Source organism: Acanthisitta chloris, unplaced genomic scaffold, assembly GCF_000695815.1.
Source record: "Acanthisitta chloris isolate BGI_N310 unplaced genomic scaffold, ASM69581v1 scaffold26279, whole genome shotgun sequence".
In the NCBI taxonomy this organism is placed as follows: Eukaryota; Metazoa; Chordata; class Aves; order Passeriformes; family Acanthisittidae; genus Acanthisitta; species Acanthisitta chloris.
In genome coordinates, this window is record NW_008692650.1 from 24,645 (window position 1) to 35,457 (window position 10,813).

General features: G+C 43.6%; 1 protein-coding gene across 1 annotated transcript in view; it reads left to right on the top strand.

Moving 5' to 3' along the window:
• DHX35 (DEAH (Asp-Glu-Ala-His) box polypeptide 35) overlaps positions 1-2,190 on the top strand; it is a gene marked incomplete at its 5' end in the record, with an annotated part of 25,124 nt that extends 22,934 nt beyond the window's left edge. Inside the window, 2 exons of the mRNA XM_009082742.1 lie at positions 129-240; positions 1,889-2,190. Coding sequence (XP_009080990.1) covers positions 129-240; positions 1,889-1,933 — 157 coding nt within the window. The remainder of the gene's footprint in view (positions 1-128; positions 241-1,888) is intronic.
• Positions 2,191-10,813: the final 8,623 nt, after the last annotated feature.

A 10,813-nucleotide genomic window follows, 5' to 3' on the forward strand; every position in this document is an offset into this window, starting at 1 on the left:
AAAGACTCTCTTGTCTCTGTCCACACCACCTCTGGCAGCATGTGTGTGAAACTGTCTCAATATGCTGTTATTCAGCTCTCCCTCATTGCTTTACAGCAAACACTTTTTTTTTTCCTCTTTTCTCCTAGGGTAGTGTACAATGAGGTCATACAGACTGCTAAATACTACATGAGAGATGTGACTGCTGTTGAATCCTCATGGCTCTTGGAACTGGCACCTCACTTTTACCAGCAAGGAACGGTACGGAATCGGCATAAAGGCCAAACGGTACCATTGCTGCTCTGGCAGCTCTTGTATCTGAACTTCTAACTGTTTGTGCTTTGTTATTGTCTGTTTAAGGGGGCAAAAATTGATTTGGCTTTGTTCATTGGAGTGGTTTTAATATAAAGGAAGGGGATAATAAATGGGTGCATGAAAGTTTTTCCCTATTATGCAGCCAACAGACAGAACTCAGGGTTAAAGTGGTTCATTTACACTCTGGTAAACAAAGCCTTCAACCATTTTACACTTGACTATGAGCACTTGGCTTGGTAGTAGTCTCTGAGCAGCACTGCTGCTGGGCAGTGGCCAGGCTTTGCACAATAATTTTAGACTCTTTGCAGGTTTAACAATGTTTGTGCAAATCCCAAGCCTTTCTTTAGCTTTGAGCATTGATTATGTTTACTGCAAAATAATCAGCTCTAATCTGTTCAGATTTGAAATGGCAAAGAACAGCTGCTGTTTGTACAAACCTTTATTGCACTTTTTGCTGTGTGATATGTATAACTTTTCTGCACAAGTATCTTTTAATAGTCACCATCCTTCATCAACTCTGTCCCATGTGAACCTATCAATCTAGACATACTCACTGCTCATTCTGAGAACTGGATTGGTATAAATTGCTATCTAAATGTGAGTTATGCTCATGCTGTGGATGCCACATTGTATGTAAATGCTGTACAGATTGCCAAATTGATCTTGCAGGTAAATTTCCCATGGGAGATCAGTAACTACTGAGCTTTATATTCTAAATTAGTGAAGCATTTTCAAAGTACTCAGTGGAAAAAATACATATCAGACCTGTGCAAAACGAGATCTGTTCATGCACATGAGCAGCCATGTTGCAAAAATGGCTGTTTCTGTTTTATACATCTGCTACACTGTTGGACTTTTTTGAGAATCTGTTTGTTTTCCTTCACTTCCTGGGGGTTTTGGAAAAATGGAGAGCTCTGTGGTGCATGGAGCACCTCAGGACATACCTCTGTGGTTGCAGTGTACAACAGCATTGGCCCCTGTCTGTGTAATTGACTTGAGAGAGGGTATTTTTATGCTGAACTTGGAGAATTCATCTGTTATCCAGACACTTCCCATCCATAAATGAACTTACTAAGCAGCTGAGTATTTTCTGCCTGTTTTTCACCTTTGACAAAGGCAGCAATGACCCCTGCAGGACAGACCCTTGAGTCTTCAGCTGCTGGAGACACACTGCAAGCATGGTGTGAAAAGGAGCTGAGCCAATGTTGTACCAAATCTGTTCCTGGAATACTTATTCCTTTGACTCACGTGTTTACATTTAACATCCCTTGCACAACACAACATCCCATTATGATATGACCTTTCCATGGGCTGAAGTTTGGGGTGAGGGTTTCCTTTAGGTGGGAAATAGTCCTTATGCTTGCAGTGAGTGCAGAAGTACTAGAAGATGCTAATTTATACTAAGGCAGAATGTCATTTTGGGATGCATGTGGGTTATTTAGCTGTACCAGTAACAAGCAGACCTGGGGAAGTTGGTTGTGGATATTTGTGTAAGAGTTTATTTAATTTTGGATTAAGGACTGAGAGCATTCTAGCTAACTTTTTTCTAATTGTGGTGTATCTGCTAAGCAGTGTTTCTGTTCTTTTCTTGCAGCATCTTTCCTTGAAAGCAAAAAGGGCTAAAGTAGATGACCACTGACATGACTTTTAATCTTATGACATCAGAAGCAGAACCTACCAGTGATTTCAAGCTGGCTACAGTCCATTCAGCAGTCAGTTCATTAGCAATCTGATCTTCCATCAACTTAAATGTTTAAATGCCTGCCAGGGTCTGTAGGGGTTTATGCATGACCAGCACACTGTAAACCTATGTAGAGCTTGCATTGTGGACATTTATTCTTTGCCTACTTGATCACTCTTGTTAATCTGGGCATGTTGCTCCTTTTAAATAGGTAGAAAAACAATGTAAAAACTAAGAGGACATATAGGACCACAAAAAAAACAAAACAAACCACCTGAAAGCTTCAAGAAAGAAACAGATTTCCTGGAGTGGTATGGCTGCCTTATGAGTGGGGAATAGGGTACCCCGTGCCTCCTGTTACCTAGAGCACTGTGATTTACACCGGCCAAACTGCGACTGACTCCTGCCAGCAGGAGCACAGGCACTGCACCAGCCTTGGGCTGCAAGGTGCTGCCATGGAAACACTGAGTTCATGCTGGACATCCCAAACTGGTGCAGCTTGTGCTCCCAAGCAGTAAAAGTCTCCTGCCCAAGGCTGAGCTGCCTCAGCTCCCAGTGCTGAACAGTCCTTCCCTAAGGAGCTTTGCACTGAAATGTCTTGTTTCTGTACATGACAGTTGCTGTTTGGGGAGGGGGAGGAAGAGGAGCTCAGTATTTTTAAGAAGGATTAATTTTTTTGCTCCATCAGGGGTCTAAAGACTTAGGTTCACAAAGAACTTCACGGACAGGGCTTTACTGGCTTTTTTTCCTAGCAAGAGAAAAACCTCTCACTGCTGGGAAATACCAGTAAAGTTCATCAGGAGAATATCATGGAACACTTTTTAGCCTCTGTCATTCAGCAAAGAAAGAAATGTGCTGTGCTTTGCTGTAAGGAACACAGTCCCATAACTTTCTTTCATTATGGATCTGTTCTTCACTGCTTGGGACTCACCTTCCTGTGTTACTGAGGGGAAAGGATTCTCTGAACAGCTGCTGCTTTAGTCAGGATTCCATGGCTGAATATCATGCTTTTTAGCCTCTGTCGTTCAGCAAAGAAAGAAATGTGCTGTACTTTGCTGTAAGGAACACAGTCCCATAACTTTCTTTCATTATGGATCTGTTCTTCACTGCTTGGGACTCACCTTCCTGTGTTACTGAGGGGAAAGGATTCTCTGAACAGCTGCTGCTTTAGTCAGGATTCCATGGCTACTGTTCAGGAAGGAACTATACTTATAGCCTCTGTCGTTCAGCAAAGAAAGAAATGTGCTGTACTTTGCTGTAAGGAACACAGTCCCATAACTTTCTTTCATTATGGATCTGTTCTTCACTGCTTGGGACTCACCTTCCTGTGTTACTGAGGGGAAAGGATTCTCTGAACAGCTGCTGCTTTAGTCAGGATTCCATGGCTACTGTTCAGGAAGGAACTATACTTATTTGTTTTTAACAAGATAGCTTGGGTACATGTATTTATTTCTTTCCATTTTTACATGTTGATATTTATTTTAGATACACATTGTTTGAATATTTTATTTTTGTAAAGCAATGGATCTGATGAATGTGGTTTTGGCATATTGACTATTTTGTTTTCTTTTTAACAAAAGAGAAAAGGATGTATATAGGCAAAAATTTCTACATGGAACAAATGCCTTCCTCATCACTGGACTGCCTTGAAAACTTTCTGGAGAGCTTCTTTACCTTCTCTCTTCCAAACACCTGCAGAGAGAACATGTCGTGTACACTGTGTCTCTGTCCTGACTGCCAGCACAAACAGATGTACCAGGCTCCACATATGGCACCAGCAGCATGACAGACTGTGTCACCTCCCTTCTTCTTGTCCCTGTGTCCCTCACCTTTGTATTACTCTCCTAGAGTGGAAGCTCTTTGGGGCAGGGACTGTCTTCTAGCCAGAGCTGAGAGCAGTGTTGGCACTTATTAAAAAGATTCAATTTGCAGGTTTTTTCTCTTAAAGGATTGGAGAAAGAGCTGAATATGAAGACCTGTAAAATGTCTGTGTTTCTCTGTCCTCTGGAAATATTCTTAAGAAAAATAAAACCACTGAATCAAGGAAGCTTTTGAGAGTGTATCACTTGAGGCTTAGATTTCTCAGCATGTTGGGTGGTGGGGCTGGGCTGGGCTGTCATTTGCTGCTGCTGAGAATTTCAGGTGGTTCTGGAGAATTCTCCAGATGTTTTTTTTTTTCACCTGGCTGTAAAGCTACAAAATTTTGTGACTCCTGCTGAGTTCAGAACTCAGGGATGTACAGGCTCTGTCACAGGCTGCAAGCAAAGGTACTGCTGTGAGAAGGAGTGCAGGAGGTCTTTGTGAAGAGCAGCAGAAATTGAGACTTGTCTTCTTAGCAGTTTTACAAACTATTGAGATATTGCCAGAGGTGCAGACATGGAACAGACAGACTTTATACCAGACTTTATACCAGAGTTGCAGACTAAGAATGAGAATTTTTAGGATCCAGATTAAGGTCACCTTCAGACAGACAGCACTGCTCACATCACAGATGTGAACCCTTTAAAAGTGTTTGAAGGCAGAGACCCAAAACTTAAAAAACCCTGAAAATCTCTTCACTTTGTAAAGCTTTGGCCTACAGCTCTCTGCTAGGTTTGTACATGGCATTGTGCTTTAAATAGCTTTGATTAAGGAGATGGGTAACTGCCTTGTTGTTGGCTGTTTGCTGCATGAACAGTCTGTTGTGGGGGAGGTTGGAGTCATTTGAAGATGGTTGTCAGGAGTTTCTGAAACATTTAAGGATTTTAAACCTGGCTTTTAGAAAATGAGGTTAAAATATTAGGCTGTTGAATCAAAATGCTGCTTGAAATAGAAGTCATGCCACTGCTGGCAAGGAGACAGATCTTTTAAAAAGTAAATTTGCAATCCATTGATGTCAAGTGACTATAGGGAGAAAAAGAATCTGAACTCTTCAAGCCCTCAGAAAGTGCTGTCAGTGTTTCTACTCATGACTTCAGTGTTGTCAGCTCTGGAATAAGATGAAGCTAAATTGGAATAAAGATTCAGCCAAGCTAGTATTAGATGAAATATATTTCTCATCTTGTAAGTTAAAAGTAATTCTGATAAACTGATAGGAACACAGTCACAATTCCTGATTAATCTGAAGAAAGAGACAAGTAAAAGGCTAAACCAAAAGGGTACAAAGACAAGGGAGAGGTGATGCCCTTACTTCCCAGTGCTGTGTGATGGCAGTGCCTGTCTGACAGGGTGTGTGACTGAGCTGTGCACACAGCAGTGTTCTCTGAAGGCTCAGCCAGGTGAGGTGATGTAATCTGGTTTTTGGTGAGTTAAGTTTATGTACATCTTACAATAAGCACATTACAGACATCAGGAAAAAACGGTGGGCAAAAGAGCTAAGTCAGGCAGCAGGAGCTAAACCAAACAACAGTGGTGTGCCAGGATCAGCTATCTGTGACTCTAGATCTGGTGGGGCAGATCTCTTCTGGCTCACAGGCAAGTGCAAACAATAAATAGTTTCCTATTCCAGCAAATGGAGAAGCATGAGAGGTGCTGAGGGGGGGAGAATGCTGGAGCAGCATTGCTGTGGGAAGGGTGACAAGGCTGTAAGGCACTAGAAATGGTTCAGTAATTCCAGACGTGTTCTGCAAAGAGGGAGAGCTGGGCTTTGGTTCTGTTGGGAGCCTTGGTTGTAGGGAATGAAAGGAGAGAGAGGTATCTGCAGGGAAGGTGCAGATAGGTGTAGGATGAAGAAAGCTTCACCCTGAGTTCAGGTGCTGCCCCTCAGCCAAGCACTGCTCCTTTGTCCCCTGATGGCTGCTGAGCAGGAGCTCACTGAGCTTGGGCTTGGCTGCTGGGAGGTGACTCTGTTCTGAAATGGAGTTGTCAGAACCATCCCTTATGCTTTCTTTATCAGAGAAAAGTAGCTGTATCTAATTTTCTTTTATCATCTAATATTACTTTATTATCTAATTTTCTTCAGAACCTCCCTCCCTTGAAAGCATCAGTGTGATAACTGTGGTCATCCTGGAATTCTGCTAAGTGTCACTAACTCAGCATCTTTGAGCAATTCCATTGAAGGCAACTTGGACCCAGTGTTTATTACTGTAATTTCATAGCTTAATGTTAACCTCTATCAAGTGGCCATGCAAGCAACAATCAGCAAAGAAAGTCAACAACATAACTCAGCATTTAGAGTAAGTTCCTCTGCTAGGATTTAGGATATGCAAGTTGCAAAATGAATATAAATAGCATGTGGAAAAACTCCTTCTAGCCAGTTTTTGGCTGCAAACTGTGTTTTGAGAAAAGAGCCAGTAGATGGCAGGCACCGGTTTCAAGTAGTGTCTTGGGGAAAAAATAACTGGCCAAATCTGAAAAGTTTTTCTTCAGTTTTAGCATGAGTTTAGTGATAAGTGAGATGAGAAGGGGAAAGGAAAAATCTGTTGGTGTCTGTGGGATAAAATCAGTGTTTGAAGTGCAGAGATGAGTGAAAAGCCCAGAGGGCTGTGTGCCCTCCTGGTTTAAAAACAAACAAAATGCCCCAAAACCCACCAAAAATCCCAACCACCAAATTCTGTAGTGGTTCTTTCACTTATACACTGAGTCATCAAAAAAAAAGGCAGTTCGTCCACACTTCATATCCACTACAAAGGAATTTCTGAGCCGTGCTGGAGTCTAGCCACTATTGCAATAACCCAAATTAACAGTTTAGGGCAAAGAACCCTCCTGTTCTGTCTGTGGCAGCAGGGCAGATGTAATTTATCTCAGAGGATGCAAAAATACCTGCTCCATTTCAAAGTTGGCTTTTGCAGGGCTGCAGGTGTGTGAGGCTGTGAGATGCAGGGGTTATATTTAGCTGCGTTGCCAATTATGAAAGACCAAAAATTACCTGGAAAAAAATATCCTTTCCTTCCTTTTTAGAATAATAGTTAGAATTTAAAATTCATACGTATATTTAATTTGTCTTTCAGTTTTGTTTGAATTCAACTTAGCAGTTTCTGGAGCACCAGGAGCAGCATGGATCACCATCCCTGATTGCCAGTTACACTGTAGGATCAGGATGGTTGCAGCTGGATGCAGCTGCAGATCCCACTCTCACTGTTTCCATGATTGCTCCTATGTCTGAGTTTGCTTCTTGTGCTCTCATGCCAAGCTGGGTGCTGCAGGGAGAGGCAGGAGGGGAAAAAAAGCTTAGAATCATAGAATCAACCTGGTTGGAAGAGACCTCAAAGATCATCAAGTCCAACCCTACAGTCATTACTAGACCATGGCACTTAGGTGGAAGCAATCAGAGGAGGATGTTTTCTGTTCTTCAGGTGAGTGATGGACAGCACAGCATTTCCCACTGCCTCCCACAGGGCAGAATTCCTGCAGTGCAGACACAGGAGTCCTGCTTTGCTTACACAGCTTCTGCCTGCAAGGGACTCTCCAAGGTCAGTGGTCCCAGACCTGAGCAGGGATCACTCACCCTGTAAACTTTCCATCCTGTACCATTCTGCTTGGAAAAGTCAAAACTTACAGGAGAAAGAGCAGGATGGAGAACAAATAAAGCACACCAGCTTCTTGGCTCCCTCCAGACCAAGAAATAGGTTGTTTATTGCAGATGCCTGCTGGCAGAAAGAGGATCCTGTCAGACAGGGATTGTTTTGATGCCAGGAAACATCTTCCATGAGCCAGGTTTTATGGAACTCCTGCTGCTGCTCTTTTAGGTGCCTGGTGAGATAGCAGGGTTTTGTAAGAGGCTCAGGTGTGCAGCAATCCTGCTGCAGTGAGGGCAGGGAAGGACCCTCTGGATGAGTTGGGACCTGAAAGAGCCAGGCTCATGTTCAGGCCTGCCACAGAGAGCAGGAGCTGTTTGTAAGCAGAATTAATCCTCCCTCCTTTCTATTCTTCTCCTTGTCTCTGAATGTTTTGGGAGGCCAAAGGCTGTTTTCAAGTGTGCACATGGGTGTTGGGTATCTGGGACAACAGGGCACAGACCTCAGCAGATGCCTTCAGGCACTGCAGGGATGGGAACGTGTCAGGAGTTAGGAGAGTGGAAAGCAAGAGATGCACTTTATCTAGAAAATAAGATCAGCAAATGTGCTTGTGACCAAAGGGAATGCCCTTCCCCTGCTGTAATGTCAGGGAGAGCATTAGCCAGGGTGGTAGGTCCTGCACAGACATCCTGCCTGGCTATGCTGCTCTGCTGGCACGGGCTGGGGCAGTGCTGGTGGGAGACATCCATCACAGTGGCTGCTCTGGCATGTAAGTACAGGCTAGGACAGTGTGAAATAGTGACGGCCATTAGGAGATGTCAGACCAAACAGTCAGGATACCAGAAAGGCTCTTTGCAGCTCCCTGGGGGTGCTGGGCAGCCTGGCACATTGCAGGGAATTCAGAGCTACATCAGAACTGAGCAAGTGCCTGCTCAAAATCTCTCTGAGTTTTGGAAATCACAGCTGATGCAGATTTAACCATTTGCATTGCACTGATGGGGAAGCAGCATGTTACAGTCACAGGGTATTGAGCAGAGAAGACTTGAAGGCTCTTGGTTTAGCTAGAGAAGCAGAAAGTGATTCCTCCTGCAGCTGTGTGCATGAGACATGCTGCACTGGAATGTTTCCAGAGGTGGTCACTCCTGGCTGTGGTACAGAACCTGCCTTCACAACTGGATTGCCAATCTGAGCACCTACATGGTAGGGTATCAGTCTAGGGTTTGGACTCATGGTCTGGCTCATGGAGCTCACCACACAGTGATGGAGCCAACTATGATGGTTTGTGTGTGCTTCTCATTTGCAGTAGGACATGTCTCTCTTGCTGTGCAGAGAGCAAACAGCCTGTTCCTGTCCTTTTCTTTGGCCAAGCGTGCCCACATGGTGAAGTTTGTAAGATGTCCATGTTCCCCTAGCCCTGAGAACATGGATGAGTTGGAGGATTTTCCCTGCAGCTGTCCAGACTCACATTATGTTCTGCTTCTCATCCTGCCAACAAAATAGATATGGAAAAAGCTAATTTAAAGTGAATTCTATAAAGAGCAAATGGCACCACTCAGGCCTCTTTGGAACACCCAGGAAATCACTGTTCAAAATGTCCCCACTGGTGCTATTTTGTGAGCAGCATTTGTAGCAGATGAGCAGTGACACACACTGTGCAGGTATCTCTGTCCTTAGAGTTATTCATCTCTGCACCTTTCAATTTAAGCACCGTTTGGAGGCCTCCTGAGGTTGTGTTGTACTACAAGAAAGACTTATGAAGATGAGGGAGGAGGTCCAAGTGGAAAGCACTCATCACTAAATGGGGAATGAAGGGAGCAGTGGTGAGAGGAGAGCTGCAGGTATGTAAGAGCAACTGCTGCTCTGGATCTGCTCTGTATCCTCCTGCTGTTCTCTATCCAAAGGCTTTTTACAGACACCTCCTAATTCTTGTCCCTTTGTCACCAAGTCCTTTTGAGTCTAATTAAGTGTTGTCTTGTCAGTGTGAGGAGTGGAACACAGAGGGAAGATGTATTGTAGGAGGAGATCCCAGGGACTAGGGAAGCTGAAATATATGGGAACCCACTACTCAGTCATTTGAGTGAAGTTCCCATTAGGGTTTGGAAGCTTTCCAGGAGCCCTTGTACCTAAGCAAGCAATAATTTCTGGCAAGACAAGTATTTTAGGCTTTGCCAGAATTCCTGAATAAGGTGCAGTGAGAGGAGAGCTGAGCTGAGTCTGACAGAGCTTTGACCAGGGCAGAATCACACTGATGGCACCCAGCAAAACCCTGAAGGAAAGACACAGTGCCTGTCACCATCACAGGTCTTCCCAGGGTGGGTTCTCCAGGGAAAAACACTTTCAAGGAGTCCAGAGGTACTACAGACTGCTTTGGAGAGGTTTGCTCTGTGCATTTTTACAAAAGTTAGAAGATAAACATTGTGTATCCACCTCCTCCCTCCAGAATTTTATTCTGGAATGACTTTTTGGTTGGAGGCAGAAAGAACTGGAACATCTGAATTTTGCTGTTGACTTTGTCTTTCTGAGTAAATCCACTTGTAGTTCGTTTTACCGAAGTGTAAATACGGGTGAAATTTTATCTCCTAGAGCAGTAGGAGTCTGTAATGTCTGTCAGATTTATTGACACCCACAAACACGCTGCTTTCTGGAAGGCAAAAATGGTTTTGGCAAGTGGCTTTGCGTGTTTGGAGTTTTCTCGCCAAAGTTGGCTGAAACGGTTTGAGAACAAACTCCTCTTTCTAAAACTGGAAGGAGCAGATTGCTGACATCTGAGATTGCTCAGTGCTGACTGATCTTTAAATGTTGTGCTTGATTTCAGTTGCACTTTTTTCCTTTGCTTCAATTTCTCTGTTAGATTTTGGGGTTTATTTATGTCACTTGTCTCTCTTCAATTCCTCCTTTGTTGCTGCTGGAGGGAAAGTGACTCTTCTCTCTCTCTCTTTTTCTGGCATGGTTGAGTGGCAGAAAGTAGTTTGCCACATACCTCTTCTCCCTTTGCTTTTGCAGTGCAGAAAGATGCAGATCTGCAATGGAGTGTTGCTTCCCTTCTTTTTCTATTTACAAAGAGTCAAAGAAGCAGGGTGAAACTTCAAAAGGTGGATAAAGTTTTAGACTCTTCCTTGGAAGATAAAAGATCAAAACCTTTTAAATGAAAAGTTTTTGGAGAAAAAAACACCAATTAAGGTTATGGCCCTGTGCACAACTATTGAGGCTTCATCTATCCAAACTGCTTTGCACACACTCATGACCCTCCAACTCACTGGGCCTTTACAATGAAATGAAAATGCCCTTCTAGAGATTCTTTGCCTCTGCAAGCCTGTGTGGTTTGGCTGAAGGGTTGGTGTGACACAATCAAGGTGGGAAGCATTGAGAAAGCTCCTGCTATCAGCACATTGCTGTTATAATC